The 22303-nt window shown below is 36.9% G+C and overlaps 1 protein-coding gene across 3 annotated transcripts in view; it reads right to left on the bottom strand.

Moving 5' to 3' along the window:
• SPATA17 (spermatogenesis associated 17) overlaps positions 1-22303 on the bottom strand; it is a 92048-nt gene that overhangs the window by 24447 nt on the left and 45298 nt on the right. For all 3 annotated transcript variants that reach the window (XM_064164526.1, XM_064164529.1, XM_064164527.1), the window contains exons 7-8: positions 13900-14103; positions 8390-8541 (exon numbers count right to left, since the gene is read on the bottom strand). In XM_064164526.1, coding sequence (XP_064020596.1) covers positions 8390-8541; positions 13900-14103 — 356 coding nt within the window. The remainder of the gene's footprint in view (positions 1-8389; positions 8542-13899; positions 14104-22303) is intronic.

The following is a 22303-nucleotide window of genomic DNA, read 5'->3' as shown; positions in this document are numbered from 1 at the left end:
GCTTCTCTGGTTAGGTTCCACAGCAAACCACATGGAAAAAAGTGAAAGACCTACAAAGCATCTGTAAGAGATGACAGAAAGACTGCAGAATCATAGAATCAACTGGGTTGGAAGAGACCTCCAAGATCATCCAGTTCAACCTAGCAACCAGCCCTAGCCAGTCAAATAGACCATGGCACCAAGTGCCTCATCCAGTCTTTTCTTGAACAGCTCCAGGGATGGCAACTCCACCACCTCCCTGGGCAGCCCATTCCAATGGCAAATCACTCTCTCTGGAAACAACTTTCTCCTAATATCAAGCCTGTATCTCCCCTGGCACAATTTGAGACTGTGTCTTCTTGATCTGTTGCTGGTTGCCTGCAGAAGAGACCAACCCCCACCTGGATACAGCCTCCCTTCAAGTAGTTGTAGACAGATGTCTTAGTTCCATCTAGCTGAGTTTGCTAGACAATTATAAGACTAAACAGGTACATTTTATTAGAAAGTATATCCTGGTGAAGTATTTTTATCACTTCAGGTGTTCTGAAAAAGCCAGTATGCCTTCCTTATTCTACATGTGAAGGGAAAAAATGTTATGCAGTTAAATTAGAAATGCATACTCCAGAAATATAAAGTACCACTTTAACAGCCATGAGAACAGGATTGGTTAATCAAAATCTTTTCCCAGTTGAAAGCTTTTCAGATCTTAGAGTCTGTCATAGTTATTCAAACACCTTTTTTTTTGTAAAGATGGGGATTAAAATACTTTCTCAGCTGATGCAGCCTCAGATAATTATTTATTTGGATGAACTGATCCATCAGCAACTGTTTGAATATTGCATTTTTAAATTGCATGTCTTGCTTCCAATTTCATAAAAAAGAAATTCTTTAAGGGTCTTGCCAGGTGTATACATTTATTTCAGCAAGTACCACAAACAAATGTCTATATAAAGTTAGCGAAAGAAAACCACTGAGTTAGCAGACTTTTAAATTATACAAAGCTGTAGTAGCATGTGTATACTCATGGGAAAGGACACTCTCACGTAAGACAGATTATGGTACTTGTAATGCTAATTTGCACATGGGATGGACATCACACACACACAAAAATTAATGTGGCCCCAGTGTCCCAGAGAATACATCGAAGGTGCTGTGAGCCGGCTGCTCCACTTGCAGTTTTTATCACTTCTGAATTGCATTTTAATAGTACATTTTTCTTTTGTTCAGACATGAAAGAAAATTGGCTTTCTCGAGGGACTGTAGAGCTGAGAAGACAAGACTAGCAGTTTAGGGATTTGCCCATATATGCAGAGAATTTAGTTGAGCCATAGCATCCATGGTTCAATATGAATACTAGGTCTGTAAAATTTGTACACAAGATGGCCCCTAAAATCTTGAGAAAAGTAGAAGATAAGGTAAATTACAGTTTTCCCTATGAAATTTCCTACATAAAGGTTTTGATTTTATTGTGAATCAATTAATCTTTGTCTTCTTGGCAAGCCAATACCCAGAGTAATCTGTGTTCTACCATATTTGCTTAGCGCAAACATGGTCTTCTGCATTCTACCACGTATCTCCTTTAAGACTGTTAACAGGACTGTGTGTCACACAAAGACAGGCTGAGTGGAGAAAAAATCAAATCTACTACAGGTTTTTGAGGAAGAACATTGAACATCAAAAGAAGTATTAAAATTGAAGTGAGACAGCATTAAAAAATGCAGTAGGGTATAATTGTATGAAGCAACCTAAAGCAGAAACTTTCCTTTTTTCATTTTTTTTATTTCTATCTGCAGATCTGCTGTCAGAGCCAGGTGGGCAGAACCTTACAGTGACAATGATCTAACTGGAAAATTCAATGTCTGTTTAAAATCAGTAAGAATTTTCATTAGTCTGTGAAAAAAAGTGATTAAAAAGAACATTAAAACATTTTTTTGTGTTAAGCAGGGTAACCAAATTAATGGGAGTCATACAAAAGTCATTATACCCCCACAACCAATAATAACAGTAAAAAGCAATAGCATTGCAAAGCACTTTGGTAATGGTATTGTGCTCTGTAGCTCTCTATATACACCTGACACAGCTTTTCCCCAAATTAATGACAGCATGTGCTCTGAATGTGACAGAAGAGAGTGATGGAAGGAGAAGAAAATTAAATACAGACAATATTATGATGCCATTATCAATTGCACGAGTTGAGATCTCAACAGCCTTCTTCCACAAAAGGCTTGCTCTCAGGATCCTTGCATCAGGCTCTCCATTTTTCCTTGTGATTTAAGTGTGAATTCAGACATTTTAAAAGATTTTCCATAAATATGACAGAGAAAGAAGTAGCAGGATCAAAGAAGAAGTAAATTCCATATTGATGCTATATGGTGCTATAAATTGTAATTGGTATAAGCTGATCCTTTCCAAAAGGTGATGATGTAGTGGGAGGTGAATGTTTCCTGAAGAAATACATTTAAAAATGAAAAAATATTTCATTTCACACACCACAAAAACTTGAATGAGAGAGATGCCAAAGAATACATTCAAGACAGAGAGAAAGAATCGGGACCAAAACTGGGATGCTATCAGCTTCTTCAAATAGCCTTATTACACATACACAATCTGAGAGAGGAGCAGGACCAAAGCTGGCAGTGACACTGGGAATGAAGGCCAGCTGCACTGCTGCCAGGACCACACTACAGTGAACCTAATGAATGTAAAAGGACCTAGAAGCTTCAACATGTTTGCCAGTCCTGGACATGACAGATGTTAGTGGAGTGTATGTAAATTTCAAAATATGCTCTCCATATTTGTGGTTAACAAAAATAAATATTGCTTCCCAGCCCTTCAATTGTTCTGTCTTGCACCTTCCTGCTATTAGTAATTTGATCTTTCTAATCCTCCTTTCTGCCCATATTCTTACCTCCTCTTAGTCTCCTTTCTTCCTGCATTGCTCACCTTTTATTCTGTCTCATCTATGGTAAAATCTCTCACTATTGCAACAGGAGATGGAAGAGCCCTTTTAGATGGTGAAGACTTTACAGATGGATTGAGTGAGACAATAGAAGTAGCAGAAGGTACACAGCTTGTGTCTATGACGGTGTGAGAGGAGTGAGCAGCAGCATAAACAGGAATAAGCATTTGTCCTTGTGCTATATGGTACCTACCAGGATAACCAATTCTGAGGCATTAATTTTTGCTGAATTTAAATGGTAGCAAAACACCAGAGTGGTCCTTCAGCACTTTCTCTGGGCCAAGAGGCAAAATCCCAGCAGTCTACCTGTGCAAGCATGCAACTTTAAACTTTACCTAGGCTTCTAAGAAGGATGAGACTTCCAGACCACTGTATATGATGCATTATCAGGGAACAAATAAGAAATATTAAAACCAGAGAACTGCAGGAATATCTGCTTAGATGGGTTTTCAGCTTTTTGTACTTGTATGTATTGTACAGTTTTGTAATTCAGTAGTGAAAATACTACCAGTCTGAACTTCAGATGTGTTATAGTGTTATCACATTTTTATCTGCAGTAGTTCTGTGCAATTCAATTCCTTGTTGTCTTGATCTAATTCAAATAAAACAATTTTATCTCACTCTGAGTAAGACTATGAACAATTAGATCCACAGATTCCCTACTGGGAAGTTGTAAGTTTTCTATCTTCTTTCCCCCCCTTCTTCTTTAAATAAAACATTAAATTACTTTTAAGCCTTTAAATTTGGGCTATATCCAAAGTAATTTCTTCATCAGGTCTGACAGTATCTATCTTTTTACTCAGGGAACAAAGGAAGAAATACAATCGTTTTCCACAGCAAAACAACTACAGCAGTGTAGCCATTACTCAGGTCACAATGAGTGCATATAAAAATCAAAAGTGTTATTTAAAAAAAAAAGGGAGGGAACATCTTACATAACCTATCTCATCAGATTACCTTAAGAACAACAATATTGTCATAAAAGCCTTATTTTGGTGCATTATTACACATACTGTCTACAGTAGTACACTAAATATATGCTTTTTCAATGATCTATCAACCACTTTATCCTAACATCAGTTAATATTAAGAATCCTCTGGCTGTTTTGGTTTAACCCCTGTCTGCAATAACATAAAATGGCAAAGAAAAGCATAGTCAGGTCCTTGTAGGAAGCAAAAGAGGTCTCTTCTGCAGCAAATTCCGGAACTTCTTAATTATACACAGACTTATTATCTGCATCCCCAGTGTTATAAAGTACCAGAACTTCATTAGAAAAATTAAGATGGAAAAATGAAGGCTCTACTTTGTAAATTTCCAGTGGAAATTAGCTGGAAGAAGCAGAGGAATACTGGATCAAAAGAGGGTAATCATGCTTAACTGTGCCCTAGAGCACCCGCATGTATAATACGATTTGCACAGTAACTACCTCTCCTATTACTGCTTGTTTGGAGTATTCTGTGTTAATGGGGTTAGCTAATTTAGTATTTTAACTTAAAAAGACTCTGCTGATTAATAAATGTTGCACACTGTGCTAGTAATTAAAATAAATGGAAGAGTTACAAATAGAAGTTGAATTGTTAAGAAAACATTATCTGAAAATATATGATAATCCCTGTTTATCATAACACAATAACAGTCCAGAAAATATGCAAATTGCTCAAGTTGCAAAGCATATGAAAAACTAGGCATAATTTGAAAAAAAGTTTACAGATGTCTTGTAGGACATAAAATGTAGTAGTCACTTTTTTTTTTTTTTTTGCTGTGGCCAAGTCAGAAATACAGGAAAAGATCTTAGAAGTGTTGAAACGGAAAGATATTTACTTTTAAATCTTATTGAGGTGATTTGCTGTCTAAATTTTATTGCCATTAATACCAGGCAGTTCATAGCACTGATGCCTTCCAAGTGGAGAGATTATTTATGTCATTACCTTCTCTGCCATGGTCTAACTTTGGGCACTGTGGTAAAGGGTTGGACTTGATGATCTGTGAGGTCTCTTCCAACCTTGGTGATACTGTGATACTGTGATACTGTGATACTGTAAGCATACCTTTTGTGCACAGCACTATGTAGCACAGAAGAATCTAAGCTGGTTGGTTCTAAAGCAAAGTGGTATCTTGCTGAGAGTAAGCCCATGAGGAGCCTGATGCTGCAATGATCGCTGAGCATGTTAGAAGCAGGATGTGCAAACATTTCACTCTGCTGCACCCAAGTGAATTAACATGTTCAGGACCAGCTTGGCTGTCTCCAGCACGGCACTGAGCACAGACACAGCCAAAAGTTGAGGTGATTTTGCCTGGTGTCACATCAGACTACAATAAATCAGGAGATTTCAACCTATTGCTAGCTTATCCCTATTCTATCACCATGTGGCATCAGATTCTAACGCGTGTTGGCTTTAAGGATGTTTAGTAGCATACTTTGAAGCATATTACACATGACAGATTTCAGTAAAGTTAATGAAAATATTTTACATTTTTGTTCTCTGGAAAATTAGGCCAGCATACAGCTCCATGCAACTGAGTAAAGAACTTTTCATGCTTAGTGATCTAAATCTGCTGGATCCAGCAGTTGGTGTCTCAAACTAGACACTAGTTTATTAAGTGGCCATCCCAAAGGAGTCCAATTGTCATTTCTATTCAAGTGGAGGGGCAAAGCACTTAATTTGTATGAAAAATTGCACAATAAAGCAGTAGCAGCTTCAATTACATGAGAAAAAAAGAGTAATTCTTATTAGGCTAGATTACACAGTTGCTCTCTCATTACACAATAGGAAATTCCAGCAGTTGTTTTAAGCACAACGCTCTCTCTTGCTTTAATTCATACTGCTTTTGCCTGCCTCAAACTCTCCCACAGCTTACTCAGTTGTTTCTGCATTTTATCAGCAGCAAAAACTTTCTGGGAGCTTGAAACTCTTAGAGAAAGCATATCATCACTCTAAAGAACTCTGAAAGTGAAAAGTAGTCAGGAACTCTGTGTTGTTGGAAATTGCAGGCATACACCAACAATTTTTCTGTCTGAAGAGATATCACACAATACTCACTCTGGAAATGCACAGATCAAGAATTCAGATTGTCATTTTATGTAAACATAAGCTTTCTCAACAATTGCCACACGTTTCTGCTGTTCATTCTCTCCTTATTTTCTAAAACAGAAGAATAATCAGCATAGGAGGCACTACCAGGAAGAAATACAGTCCCAAAGTACACAATTACATAGAAAGAGACAGAAATTTGTCAATTCATAATAGACACTGCTGAGAAAAAAAACCAAACAAACTAGTGCAGAATCTAAGTAACCCTTTGTTGACTCCTCCCAGGAGACCAGCATCCCGTACAACAGATGCAGCATTATGAGTGAGTGTTAGTCCTGATGATGACCTGCAACTCTGTCATCACCTTTTCAAGGTTACAGATGTGACCCTTGCATGGTTGATTGGATATGAGGCACAAATGGAATGATCACAGCCTGAAAATGTATAATGCACTATGCATTCAGAGTGCATGAAGCTGAGAATCATTGGTGTTAGGACAGTGCTTCCATGCATTAAGTATGGCACTAAATGCTTCCTTATCCATGAGGTAAATAAAGACCTTATATCAATTAATATCCATCAAAGCTGGAGACTCCAAATTTAAGCTGTACAAGACCAAAGCTTCACAATTCACTCATGGAAGAGAGTCAGTGAAATATTTATTACAAGATCTGACCTTCTGAAATTGTTGATAGAGCAATGGAGTAAACCTCATCAAATAAAGACTGGGCAATATAGTCATGACTATAAATGAAGGACGTCATCCATCCTTGCTTGGAATGCATCAGTCAAAACTCACTCAAGGAAAAGTACACATTAACCAAATATGTTACCTAGTGGATTTGTTGGTGGCTTTTGGTTGGTTAGGTTGGTTTTTGTTCACTGGCAGAAGTTAAAAATAAGATTTAAGCTGAGATGTGGAAGTTAATGAAAACAAAGTGAAAAAATACAGACAGGAACAGAAAATAAGTTAATTTTTGCTTGTAGTTTAACTCAGTTATGTTTTTTTTCACATGAAAGGAACAAAAATTATCATATCACATTTTTGGCACCAAATATAAAAAATAACATTGCCTAAAAGTGGACAAGTTGCCAAATTAAGAGATTTTTTCTTTCAAAATTGTTTTTTAGTAGAATTCTTAAAGTCATTGCTAATATTAAATCAGGAAGAATGCAAGGAAAACAATCCAACAATAAAAAAATACCACAAAAGCCAAGCCATGCAAATGCAATTGATTCTGACATTCAGAAGTCCCAGTCCTGAAGCTGACACATGGCAACATGGAGCTGATAGAAAGGCTTGAAAGAGATCAAAGATAGCAAAACATCGTGTCCTAGAGAATAAGTGGATCACAGGCGGCTCATGAGGAAAAGGGATTCCTTTCTGTGCTGAATTCTGGTAAGAAAGTGTGAAAGGATTGCCAAGATCAGTGAATCCAAGGGAAAAGCTGATAAAAGCCCCTATTTTTTTCTAGTTACCTACAAAGCCTGATCAAGACACTTAACAGACTTCTATTATGATTGGAAAAAAAGAGCTTTATCATGATAGGAAAAAAATTGGAAATATACTTGCAGTAGCCTTAAATCTTTTAGGACAGAAGCCTAAAATCTTTTGGGGTGGATTACGTCCATATTTGGGATTGTATGGAAAACAACTGGTCCATCTGACACTATTACAGATGCTATGGCTTAGGAAACCAACCTGCTTCAAAGATAATTACGGGTTTTGCATCATGTTCTAACATGTGTAACATATGCTCCCTTCCCTTCCAAGTGAGCTTTGGTAGCCTTCTGGGAGAGAAAGCAAATCTCATTGGCATGCAACACCGTTTTTTCCTCCCATAGTCTGTTAGGCCCTTGAATATGAAGAGTGAAACAGTAATTTTTACTTGGCAAGACGCATGTGGCAAAACAGAATTTGCATTTGTTTTCTAAAACATAAGGAAAAATATCTTTACTATGGGGGGGGACAGGCTGCCCAGAGAGGTTGTGGAGTCTCCTTCTCAGGACACTTTCAAAACCTGCCTGGACAGACTCCTGTACAGCCAGATCTAGATGAATCTTCTTTAGCAGGGTGGTTGAATTAGATGATCTTTGGAGGTCCTTTCCAACCCCTACCATTCTGTGATTCTCTGATTCTTATCTCCTATGAAGCCCATCTGTTGCATCACATTATTATTACAAGTTGCTCTACAGATTCATAGATATGGATGGCACATGTCACACAATTACATGATAAGGTCTCTGCCCTGAATAGTTTATAATCTAAGGACACAAAATCTGGAAGTATGTACATACAATGCTCACTAGTAAGCTGTCAGGTTTGACATTTCATTTTGTCAGACATGAAAGGTTTCTGAAGGCAGTGGAATAAAGAAAAGATTCTCATAACAATATACAACCCCCCAAAGAACTTACTCATTGTCATGTATATAGTTTCTCCACTTCTCTCTTTTCATGTCTTCCTTGGCCTTCTCTAGTGGTGAATGGACTGACGCTGCCACTCGCAAAGTTGGCTCCAAAGGCTTGTAGCGCTGCTGCAACACTTCAGCGGCATTGCGGAAAGGCCCCTGAAAGGTGTAGGTGTTTTATCAAAGGGTTACACTTCTCCTGCCTTCTTTTATTTATGACACATCACTGATGAAAGAGGACACAGGGAAGTGTAGCAAGATTTTTCTTCCAAAATAATTAGTGGATTTGATTTTGATAGAGAGTTATGAATAACACAAAGGTTGATACCATGCTTTAAAGATGCAAAAAGAGAATGAGAAGTGTGCACTCAAGATTTAACTAGTAATAAATATTTATTATTGTAAAACAATGTATTTTTAGAACTGATTAGGAAAACTTGTATTTTCCATATTTTAAAATATGGTGAAATACAATCTGGTAGATAAGTATTAGCTGCATCTAAATTCTGCTTAAGCAGAAAGCTCAAGTCTTTTCCTCTGCGTAGGATAAATGATGGTTCACCTTAAAGAGCATGGTCTTTTCAATTTAGTTATAAAACTATCTGGAAGAGAACTTAATACATAATTTAAGATACAATTCTTATAATACAATTCAAACTAATGACTTCAATAATACAGTGTATAGTCCATTTTGGAAAAGTCTAAATTCACATTAATTTCATTCTTCTTACAAAAATGAAAGCCCATAATTCTTTCACAGGCCTCTCTCTGTATATACACACATATATATATATGCATATATTTAATATATATTTATTATCTATACATATATAAAAATAAATACATCTAAAATAGAAATACAGCTAAATAAATATATTTTATAGAATATATCTTACTATCACATTTATATTTATTTCTTTATTATCTTATATATTTTATTGTTTATATTTATTCTTACCTATGTTTATTATTGCTTATTATATTGTGTATAAAATATTATATATAGTTGTATTTTGTATATAAATACACATACATACATATATATGTATGTATACACAAATATATATATACACACACACAGTATCACAGTATCACCAAGGTTGGAAGAGACCTCACAGATCATCAAGTCCAACCCTAATAACTGATCATGTCAGCATCTACCATTTAAAAACACACATAAATAGCAGCAGGAAGTCCTTTCCTGCATTGTCTACATGATATACCCTGTATCTTGCTTTTAATACTAACTAGTAAGAACTTATCTGGAGTGTAATTAGTGCCATATTACACTCAGCATAGTTTAGTGGTAACTAAACTGGGGTTTAGAAGTGCTACTAATTATTTTTTTTCTTTTATTTTCATCATTGTTGATCCTGCTAGACCTAGTGAAACCTTCTGAAATGATGAAGAGACAAAGAATCCTAATCACAACCTTTAGTCTTAAAGATACCCTTCTTTAAATAGGTTATCACTAACAAGTCACAGCTGGAGTTACTGCAAGCGCTGAGTGAAGACTGTGGGGCTAATAAAAAGAAATGATTCACGCCTCATTTATGTTCACTTATGTTTTACATTAATAGAAACCAATAATAGGAACCAGTTACCATAAAAGTCATGGACCGTAAATAACACAAATGGCAAATAAGTATCATCTAGTACTTTTCACAGCTGGACAGGAGGATTGCTATATTTGAAAGTAGTTAATGGATTTTTATTGGAACTTCACTTTTTAAAGGCACAGCATTAAGATGTGGAGATCTTTTTAAAGGTCTTAATAAGCAAGTGGGCATAATATTTACACTTCTTGCACATGTTTTCTTGCTTCTACTTTCCAAGTTTGTATATATTACAAAATAACCTTTTCATTTATTATAGACACAATAAGTCTTTAAAAGCAGAATGAAAAGTGTTATCAACTGTGAGACAATTTATTAAATGTGAATACTCTGCATTTTAAGCTGCTTGCATAAAGTTGATATATGGAACAAAGAAGAAGGAAAACAAAGGAGAAAGAAGTGCACTCTTGATAGTCTTTTTTTAGTGGTGTCCTGTCATAGGATGAGGGGTAAAGAATAGAAACTGGAACAGCAGAAATTCCACCTCAATGTGGGTAAAACCTTCTTCACTGTGAGGGTGTTGGAGCACTGGAACAAGCTGCTCAGACAGGTTGTGGAGTCTCCTTCTCCAGAGACTTTGAAGGTCTGTCTGAATAACTTCCTGTATGACCTGTCCTAGGTGATCCTGCTTTGTGAGGGTGGTTGGAATCAATGATCCCTAGAGGTCCCCTCCAACTCTGACCATTCTATGATTCTATGTTTGTTTTTGCATTTTAATAGCAATAACCACCTAAGAAATAGCTAAGATGGCAAGACCTTTATAAATTGCATTTACTTATTTCCATTTCGCAAGGTTAGCCTTAAGATTTGTGAAATCTGTGGTAGAAATGGTTCTTACAAATGTTTGAAAATAGGCAAACATTTCAGGCACCCTGCTTCAAAATGAAAATCTTCATGGGAAGGTCAGGCTATGAAAGGAAGGGAAGGAGTCAACAACTGTTTTCACCCTGAAAGCAACTCAGGCAACTCTGTGTTCCATGTTTGGCATCTGTACTGCATGGCATAAATCTCACTACCAACTGGAGTGCCAAGTAAAGGTTAGCAGATCAGCCTTCTTACTACTTCACCATAAAATCAGAAACTCATGATAAAAATTATGATCTCTATGAAGTCATATGCTCTTCACTGCCCCATTCCAGGAGATCTAATGGTATGCAAGAGAGAGTCTAAAACTGGCAATATATTTTCTATTATTGATGCCTTTTAATGAACAGATTACTAATTTTAGCATTATCTATGCTTCCATCAAACTGTATTTCTAGTTAACTTGTAATAAAAATGATAGATAGAATGGATGTGTAAGCATCACTAAAACTTTTCTCTTAAATATACTACCTCATACACACGGAACGTAGCTATGAAATGCTCTTTTCCCTTAAATAAAGATGATAGGTAGATAGATACATAGATAGATAGATAGATAGATAGATAGATAGATAGATAGATAGATAGGGAAAAAATGTTCTTTTAAACAACTATAATTGAAATACTCATGCAAAATAACCAATTTTATGGGCAATAACAATTTTACACACCTGAAAGAACAGTGGAGTAACAAGTGACTCAGAGAGATAACAGGAAAAGAAGCTTGGTGCCGAACGAGTATTGCCACAGACAACTAGGACACAAGTGTATCTAGTAATTAAATTTCTTATTCTCACACCAGACAACTTTCAGGATGATGCATTCTGATGGATTTTCATTTCCAGCTGTTTCATCAGCTCAAACCAGTGTCCTTTTCCTAGACATACAACCCTAAATTGTCAAAAGTGTTGTGCAGGGATTTAGCCGTGTGACTCCCATTAACATCAATAAGAGTCGCGCAGCTAAATCCACGCGCTGTGCTTTGAAAATTTACCCCACAGTGTACGTCCCAGGGTGCTGAAAGGATTAAAGTATTATATAGTAAATTCCCTCTTTGAGGTGCAGAAAATAAACAGAACTCTTCTGGTGTGTTTTAAAAGGCTATCTGTGCATGACTGCTGTGTGTGCATCTGAACTTAGAAAGCTCTATAAAATATTCCAAATCCAAACAGAAGCTTGCAAGGTACTTCATATAAAGTAAAGTGGCTTTTCAAGAGCAACTTAACTACTGAAAACCTCTGAATACCTTCTTTATTTAAAAGCATGGTTCTTGTACCATATTCACTGGGCAAAATCTACCTCTTTCTCCTGAGAGACATTGCATTCAGTCACATCCAGCTGAAGGACTTTTGGCCCCAGAAGGTAAAGCTATAATGTCATATTTAACTCAGCTCCAAAATCCCTGATCACCCAAATTGTTGGCTCACACTTTGTCTCAATTCTAATGTAAGTCAATGAGTTCATTACATGAGGAAGCTGAATCAGCCAAGGCAGGGAGAACATATGGAAGGAAGGACAAAGGTGGAGAACTGCCTTGAAGTTGGTCTTTATTGTTACAAGCAGTGTGGATCTCTATGCTGCTCACCTCTACTTCTCTGGAGGTCTGCATGTTCTTGTTCTCTAACTCAGGTGCTATTGCCTTCATGTCTCACCAATGATACAGACTTGTCCTGCTATGGACAAGTTAGTCATGACACAAAGGTGAGAAAAGCCAGTTCTGTGTGTTAGCCAATATACCCATTTACGTCCCTGCTGAAGAACAATGTGGATTCAATCAATAAACCACGGGCAAATTGTGGCAGATAGCATGGGTACACATAGGTTGAACCCTGCAGTAGCTGCAACTTAGAACTGTGCTCAGATCACCTCTAAAAGAGGCTGCAATGATATGTTGAAAAAAAATCATATCACTTCAGAGGAGCAATGTACCAATAAAAACATGCTAGACATCGTTTCTTGGTCATTTCTGTTGTATAAATTCTGCAGCTAAATGATCACTGAAGTGACTGAAAAGGATTCATTTAGAAATGTCTTTGTAAGCAAACCACAGATGAGAACATTAAATATAGGGTGAAATACAAAGAAAATCAAAATTGTAAGAGGTTCTGAAGACATTGTGCTCATTCAAAGTCAAAGTGTATGTCTGAGGTAAGTAGAAGGTTCAGTAGGTTGGACAGAGAGGGAAAGACAGAATACTTCCATTCCCAAAGTAACTGTATTAAGCATTCACTGGCAAAAGCCACATGTCACCGTGTTGCCATTCAGTGAGGAGCATAAAGGTCTCAAAAGCCTGTCTGCCCTGTATATTGGACACATTCACAGCAGATTTTGATAACAAGGTGGCAAAAACTGTTTTGTCATCTTGTGGGATGTTCACAGTAATGCAATATCTCAGAGATCTCCACTGCTTTATAGAGGAGACAAAAAACTCTACTTGCAACATATGTTGGCATCAACTGAAATTGAAATTGAGATCATGGCAGTTAAGAATGGGAGCTGGGCAACTTGGTCAATGATGCTGAACAAAATGCAGAATTTTTTGTAATTACAGCTGACACACAACTAGTGGAAACAAAAGAGTAGGAACTGTTCTCTACTGAGAGGATGTCCCTTGGCTTTCATATGGAAAACAACTGAAAAAATAGGGAAAAGTTATCACAAGTGCTTAATTTATCTGATTCTCTTTACTTCTTTTCCCAATTTTAGTTGATTTTAAATTGGAGCTTAAAACTTCTACCTCTGATGAATCCTAATACTGATACTCGGTCGTATCAGATCTTCCCTTTGAAATACCAGAAATAATGCTGTGGGGCTTTTTTCCCCCAAAAGGACATAAGTAAAGTCTAAAGAACCACATTATCCTGTTTTTTACATACCACCTAGGTTTCTTTTTCTTTAGGACAAATCAGTTCCAAACACTTTATATCCTGAATGCAAGCATTAGATCTCTACATAAAATCTATACAATGAACCAAATGGAGATATTCCATGATCATTATGATAATATACATGACTGAAAGCTGTTTGAAAATGTTACCTGAGGTTTCTGCCAGCCAATAGGTGGCAATGACTGTTCTGTGAAGAAAGCTGGAGGCCTTCTACAAGTTGGCCAGTCATAGAATCCATAAGCAGAGTGACTCTTCATTTGCTGCCGGCTGTGGCTCAAAGGCTTTGAGCTTCGTAAGAGCAGTTCCATTGGATCTGGGCATTTTCTGAATGGTGAGTTGTAGATGCCTGCAATCTGAGCAAAGGTTGGGGTTCTCTTTCACTTAACTGAATAACTCATTCTTGCATTTACTCTATGAATTGAAACAATTAAAAAAAACATAATTATATCATAAACATCTCTACACAAAGTTTCTGACAACTGCTGGCATAATTTAAATACATCTCTGGGCAATGCAACACAGTTACAAAAGGGAGGAAATAGGATAATGTAATATGTAACCTGTGTCTTGGCCCTTCAGATGGGAATAACTTTTACTTTATGGAAGGAAGGATATTCTGTATGTCAAACCCATACTTTTCAGTCACATTTAAGCTTTGACTTTTCACACAGTAGTCAAAGAAATATAGAATCATAGAATGGTTTAGGCTGGGACATCAAGGATCATCAAGTTCCAACCCCCTGCCATAGGCAAGGACACCTCCCACTAGAACAGGTTGCTCAAGGCCTCATCTTACCTGACCTCAAACACCTCTAGGAAGGGAGCAGCCACAACCTCCCTGGGCAACCTGTGCCAGTGTCTCACCACCCTCACTGCAAAGAACCCTTTCCTGACATCTACTTTGAATCTCCCTTCTGTCAGTTTAAATCCATTACCCCTTGTCCTCTCATTACAAGACCTTGTAAATAGTCCCTCCCCAGCTTTTCTGTAGGTCCCCTCCAGATACTGGAAGGCCACTATGAGGTCTCCTGGAAGCCTTCTGCAGATCCCCAACTCTTGCAACCTGTCCTTATAGCAGAGCTGCTGCAGCCCTCTGATCATCTTTGTGGCCCTCCTCTGGACTCACTGCAACAGTTCCATGTCCTCCTTGTGTTGGACATGCCAGTTTCCCCTGAAAATAACTAAAAGTGTACAAATTTGCATCTAGTTTTGTAAGCAAATGAGATTTAAAAAAATAGTTTAAAACATTGGTTTAAAACTCAAAGCTTAATTTAAATTCCAATTTAAATTCCTATATAGAATAGGAACAAAAATATAATACCTATTATTTCTGAAAATACACTCAAAAAGTAAAAGAAATGCTTAAGCAAGGGAATCTCTTGTCCTTTAAAGTTTGTGTTAGCTGATTCACAAAATGGCCTAACACACTGGCAGCTGCAGCATTTTAAAAAGTAAAACTGAGTGATTAAGGAGAAATAAAAAAAAAAAGGACTATCAAAACCCAGTAATTATTTTTTTCCAACAAAATATCCACATTAAGTTTCTTCAACTATTCAAATGTATTTACTATCACAGTATCACACAGTGTCACAGTATCATCAGGGTTGGAAGAGACCTGACAGATCATCAAGTCCAACCCTTTACCACAGAGCTCAAGGCCAGACCATGGCACCAAGTGCCACGTCCAGTCCTGCCTTGAACAGCTCCAGGGATGGCGACTCCACCACCTCCCCGGGCAGCCCGTTCCAGTGTCCAATGACTCTCTCAGTGAAGAACTTTCTCCTCAACTCGAGGAGAGGCTGAGGGACCTTGGACTTTTTAATCTGGAGAAGAGAAGACTGAGAGGGGATTTAATAAATGTTTATAAACATCTGAGTGCTGGGGGACAGGAGCTGGGGGACAGGCTCTGCGCACTTGCTCCTTGAGATAGGACAAGGAGCAATGGGTGTAAGCTGCAGTACAGGAGGTTCCACCTCAACACAAGGGGGAACTTCTTTACTGTAAGGGGCACAGAGCACTGGAACAGGCTCCCCAGAGAAGTTGTAAAGTCTCCTTCCCTGGAGACTTTGAAAGCCTGTCTGGATGTGTTGCTCTGTGATCTTTGCTAGATTGTGTGGCCCTGCTCTGGCATAGGGGGCTGGACTTGATGATCTCCTTGGGTCCCTTCTAACCCCTAATATCCTGTGAGTCTGTGAACTTGTGAAACATAAAAAATAAGAAGAAAAATTCATACCTCATGAATTGCATTACCACTACAACTTAGCATTACAATCCTGAATATAAAGCATACCTTTGAAATTCTGGACTAGTAATCTACATTGTTGACAATCTGTTACTGTCTAGGAAGTCAAGACCATACAACAGATTGCTCCCAAATCATTCCCATAAATGTAAGGATTTATCAACTGTATATAAACAATTCTCAAGTCAACATATGTGAGTTTCCTGAATTAATTACAAACTGTTAAACCTGACAGACTCTATTCCACATTGCACAAAGCCACTCAGCTTCCCATAAAACAGATTATATATGCTTAAAGCACATCTGACAACAAATTAAAGATACTGAGTTGCTTTAAGGATAAATTTTCTACAATAGCAGACTCAGATTACTCTTAAGACTTTTAAAGTAAGTTTTCTAAGATTGTCCTTTGCTTTATCATGATTTTATTCGCTCAAATGTATCAAATAAACATAGTAGGATAAGAAATCGGTTTCATGATATGGGGAAAGGTAAGGAAAAGAGTAAATGTTTACAATTTTGCATTTGAAGAAAAGACTGGATGAGGCACTTAGTGCCATGGTCCAGTTGGCTGGCTAGGGCTGGATGATGTTGGAAGTCTCTTCCAAGCTGGTTGATTCTATGATTCTGTGAAAACTGGCAAAGTTTAGTGAGAGAAAAGCACATGAGTTCAGTTCTGCCTTCCAGTTCAGACTGATGTCTGGCAAATTTTCTTTCAATCATTTTTAAATATCTTTGCAAGTCAAAATCTTGGTTTTGCCATTTCTTGCACATAAGCTGTGTGCTGACGGATGACTTATTCACACTGTACTCTGCAGTGGGCTGCCAGCTTGCAGAAGTCTAAGAATCTGGAGGATCAAAGTAAAAGTGCTTTAAAATAATCATTTTGAAACCAGAACAGTGTGTTAAACTCCTTACTTTCTTGAAACCAGAACAGTGTGTTAAACTCCTTACTTTATACAACATTCTCTTAACTATAAAACCATTGTAACTAGCACCACTTTTTCAATGGTAGGAAAGTATCTGTCTTGAGATCATGGAATCATAGAATCAACCAGGTTGGAAGAGACCTCCAACATCATCCAGTCCAACCTAGCACCCAGCCGTAGACAATCAACTAGATCATGGCACTAAGTGCCTCAGCCAGGTTTTTCTTGAACACCTCCAGGGACAGTGACTCCACCACCTCCCTGGGCAGCCCATTCCAATGCCAATCTCTCTCTATGGCAAAAACTTCCTCCTAACATCCAGCCTAGACCTCCCCTGGCACAACTTGAGACTGTGTCCCCTTGTTCTGTTGCTGCTTGCCTGGCAGAAGAGACCAACCCCTACCTGGCTACAGCCTCCCTTCAGGTAGAAATTACCTCATACTTTGATTCCAATATTTCCCCCACCTTTACTGTATAACAAAATATGTTCTCTTCCAGAACATTATGATAGGTTACAAAAACTACCTCTCACACATTTTTCTATATCTGTGTTCCTCATAACTAAGAAAGGGCCTTGTCAAAGTCAGGTTTTCTGGGACTTCATTTCCAGGAACAATTTTCTAAAGTGACAAACACTATGGGGAAATCTGTGCTAACCGTTAAAAAACCTACAACTGAGTTATTTGCAGTACTGTCTTGCTAACTTCCACTTCTATAAGACCAAAGAACTCTCAGGAGGGGACTCTGTTAATAGCTTCCTACTGACCTCCTTGCATCAGGCCCTTCTGGTGAACAGTGGCCCAGTGGTGGATATGGCAAATGAGGTGTGAAAGCACTGATATATTTTTTTAAGGCTATGGTTCTGACTCGTTAGGGAAAATAATAATTTAAACAAAAAAAATAAAAAGAGAAATGACATATACAATAGATATATTTTTTCCCCTAGAATTCTCTGCCTCAGACCTTCCATCATGGAAACCCAAGCATGACCTGGAATATTAATTGTGTCAGGTCAAGCATACTGGCAAATGTACCATTTGTTACCCAGTCATCCTTAGCATTACATTAATATTTTGAATCATTTTGCATTTCTAACACTCTATCATTTAGTTTCCTCCCAATCATTTTCTTATCTTTGTAATTAATGGTGGCACTTAAAGAAAGAAAAAAAAATCATAAGAAAACAAATATTAATTTAATGAACATTAGCAAAGAAAAGATTTGTTGGTGGTTTTTATTGTACGTTATATATCTTCCACCTCTAATCCTATATTTAGGCTCTATTTTTGTCTTGTTTATCATTTCTATAAAGAGATAAAGACTTAACTGTTGGGTTTTTTTCCTAGAATAAAACAAAGAAATTATTAAGGGGCTTGTCTTAAGAGCTAAACTATGAAAGCAGAGACCAGCAAAAGAAATAGAAAGAAAAAATGGAAATTAAAATGTGCAGGTAGGAAGGGAAAGAAAGGCTGTGTTGGTTTTGCTGGTTAGTTCCTCAGAAAAGACTGGAGATGCCAAGTAGTCTGATAAATGTGGAGAGTTTTAGATACAGAAAAAACTTATTTCTTGTTATTTCTTGTTCTTCTTTCCTATTTATTTACTTTTAAAATCTACATATAAAATTTCAAACAATATATGCCTTAATAGATATAATGCAGCTGCTGCACTGCAAAGAATCACACACATGCCAAACAGAAAACCAAAGTTGAGCTGAAGATAAAATGTAAGCATATGAAGTATATCCCCATATCTTTAAAATATTTTTACTGTCATTTAACTAAACAATAATAAAGCTGTGCTCTATTTTAATTGTTTTCCCACAGCAACTCTGAAAGTCCAAAATAATCAACACATATCAGGAATATAAATGTTTCATTTAACTGCCATGTAATACTGAACAGAAAACCAAACCCAAAACAATAGCTTTGAGGGAGGAAGTCTTTGCAATGGGTTATAACAGTAAGTACCTGAATAAATGTCTACTTTCTTCTTCTGGTCTTTTAATGAGGAGTTAAACAAGAATGAAAAGACTTCAATGAAATAAGGCCTTAACTTGAAAATCTTTTTTTTTGCTCCATTGTAATTTGTGACAAAAAAACTAAGCAAGCTGCGAGGAGAAGTAAGATATCTTTAAAAGCCATAAAAGTAAAAGCATGAAGGAGAGCTGTGAATGAAATATTTGCTAAAGATGGGATTGCTGAATCAACACTGACCAGTGCACTTCATCATAATTATCAGGACATACTACTGCCAGGGGATTTATAAAAATCCCACTCAGCAAATAATTGCCCTGCTGTTAGGAGATAGTCGGAGTGTTAACACACTGTCACAGTCCAGCGTTTAGTAAGATATTCAACATTCAATTACTCTTGCTGAGAACTAAAAGGAAACATGATCATTTCTCAGCTACTGCAGTTATGCTTCCACATGAATTCCAGTGAACAATCTTGTTAATCCCCAGATGTAGTTTCTCTAGGAGGTAAAAGAAATACCTTAAAACATTAAGGATTCACAAGGGGGGAAAAAAAGTGTTTATATGATGCTGAAACCGTCTGTAAAAGAGAAGGAATTTAAAACTTCTAAATAACTACAGGTTCTCAGAATATTCCATATGTAGTGAAAAATAAAAGGATAGGAAATGGGAAACTGATTGGGGAAAGAGCCATCCATGAAAATGTTGTAAATGCTGTTCTAGCAACAAGTATAATAAAACTATATCCATGAACTCAAATTAGAAACATGAGAATATTTCAGTCAGTTTAGAACGTAGTCTGCTAAGAAGAGTCTGTGTATTTCCAACTGTTATAAACACATTTTTGACATTAACAATTTAGAAACACAGTATAAACTTTGCTCAGACACGAGAAAAAGACCATAGTGTGGCACAACATTCCAGTTAGAGATTAAATTTCTTTACCGTGGCTGACAACAGGAAAAGAGTCATCAAGTTTTGTAAATGTAGATTCAGTTTTCAATCAGCTAAAACTACCCCTTAGGGTTGATCCTGTAATTCTTACAAATGATGCACTTAATAACTTAAATAAAAACTGGAGGACCTAGTCTGTTATTGTACCTACAATATTCTTGCTTTGTTTGAAATACTGCTTTTATACAGAGAGTGAGGAGTTCATAAATGAGTGATGAGTAGCATATATTCTTTCAAGTGGGATTAATTACCTGTCTTCTGCTCAATACATATTCTGCTTAAACAGTGCAACAGAAGCATTAATTATAGTTATTCTGCCTTCAGATTGTAAGGCTTGGTTCAGTCCTTTTCAGCTGTTTTCCTTGATATCAAAACAATGGTGCAATCACATTTTAAATGTACTTTTGTAAGTAAACCAGGCTCCAGTTTATGGATTATAGCATGAGGTGTTATGGACACATTCAAGTCTGGTATCCTGGACACACTGTAAAATCAGCCTCTAAACCTGCATGGACTTGAAGTTGTAGGTAAGAAACAAAACGGTAACAAATGCAGAGGTAGAGTAAAAATGAATTCACCTTTCATTGATTCTCTCTCTGACCAAGGCTTATTCTGTCAGGTCTAATTCTTAAACAGGCTCTTGATAACTTGACTAGATCAGGGATTATAACCGGAATGAGCGAGTGATGGCATGGGACACAACATTCTTATGATAAAGACACAAAACAGAGAGAGAGAATTTAAAGTTCTCTTACCAGTTTCCCATTTGACCTCTAGCTGGTTTCAAAACAAATAGAAAAATACATTTTAACTTGCTTACAGATTCGCAGATTGCATCAGGTTAGAAAGGACCCTCAAAGGTCATCTTCTCCAACAACCCTGCAGTGAGCAGGGACACCTCCCACTGGATTGGGCTCCTCAGGGCCACATCAAGTCTTTTATTTTAAAGATATGAATGAGAAATTCTCTTAATGTTACCACTTTTTCTTTAAAAACTGTTGGGGTGTGTGCAGGGTCATGTATGAATTCTAGGCATCTCTGAATACTGACCTATTTCTACATCTACCCTGTATAAATGGGAATTTGAGAGCTTAGTAGAAAGAATAATTTCTGAAGGTGATTTTATTCTTCCATGTCTCAATAACTGCATGTGAACACACAGACAGCATTTCCTTACTTCACAGGGTTATTTTGAGAGGCTAAAACTATATGCTTATGAGAAGTTTTCAGAGCATTAAAACATTTCTTTAAACGTGTGATTTTATTTACATCTTTCAAATGAAAATTTCATCTACTCTTATTGTCATAATGGAAAAGATTAGCTTTGTAGAACCAACCTGGCATTCACTTAATTTCTTTCTTTGTAATCCTTGTAATAGTAAAAATTCTTCTAATCATACTTGTTACTTACTTTGCATTTGTCACATCTGCTCTTCTTAACAGAGAGAGATGGGAACCTTACACAAATTTCAACAAAACAATTGCTAAACAGATAATTCATTTACTTCTCCAATACCAACCTAAACAAAGTAACATTTCATTGCTTTTCATGGTTTCTTACATCTGTTGCATTATGCTTACATGTGAATCTTTCCTCACAGATATATATTCTAACAGATTTATCAAAGGATTTGCTGTAGTAAACCTACAGGAGCAGACAATGAGTGAAAACTCAGAAAGTATGTTTAACAAAGCTGTTTTCAATGAGACCAATAAACAATAAGGTGAAGTTTTAGTGAAGTCATAGGACTGTTATGTATACAGGAAAGAGTAAAGAAGAGCAAACAGAGCCATGTTAGTCAGAGATCAGTAGAAAAGGGTGATATAACAAGAAAAAATTGTAAATGGTATTAAAAAGATTGTTGAAATAGAAAAAATGGAAGCAAAGTAAACAAGAGGAGGAGGAAGCTAATAAAGTTTTCACTTTTGCAGTCCTGCACTATTGCAGGACCAACAAAATTCCCAAATGATCTGTATATACTAGATACTAAACAAAAGCACTGCATATTGAATAAACTCTGCAAGTTAATGAAAGAAATTTACTATTGTACTGTTCCCTTGCCTAAGAGCTGATAAACAACAGAAACATCATTCATCTTGAAGTCTCATCAAAGCAAGGATACCATCAATGCCATTTCTAAACCAACAGCAAGGTTTGCTGATGAGAAATGTATGGTATTTTATCTTGATGACTTCCCTCCCTCTGCCATTCCTAACCTAGCTCTTCATATGTATTTCTCTCTTATCTTACATGTACTTCTCTTACACTAGTTTCAGACATTACCTGAGCAAGACCACACATCACATCAAACTGTACAAACACCAGACGGGCTACTACACATTAACTGTATTTATCCCAGCAACAAGTACCTGTGAATGTGTGAGCTACTTAATGGACATTTGCACTGCATTGTCATTTCCTTGCCATACAGATTCTTTCTCAAATGTGTGCACCA

This window comes from Pogoniulus pusillus, chromosome 25, assembly GCF_015220805.1.
Source record: "Pogoniulus pusillus isolate bPogPus1 chromosome 25, bPogPus1.pri, whole genome shotgun sequence".
Classification (NCBI taxonomy): Eukaryota; Metazoa; Chordata; class Aves; order Piciformes; family Lybiidae; genus Pogoniulus; species Pogoniulus pusillus.
Note: the sequence above shows the minus strand (reverse complement) of the source record. Positions and strands in the feature narration are given on the sequence as shown.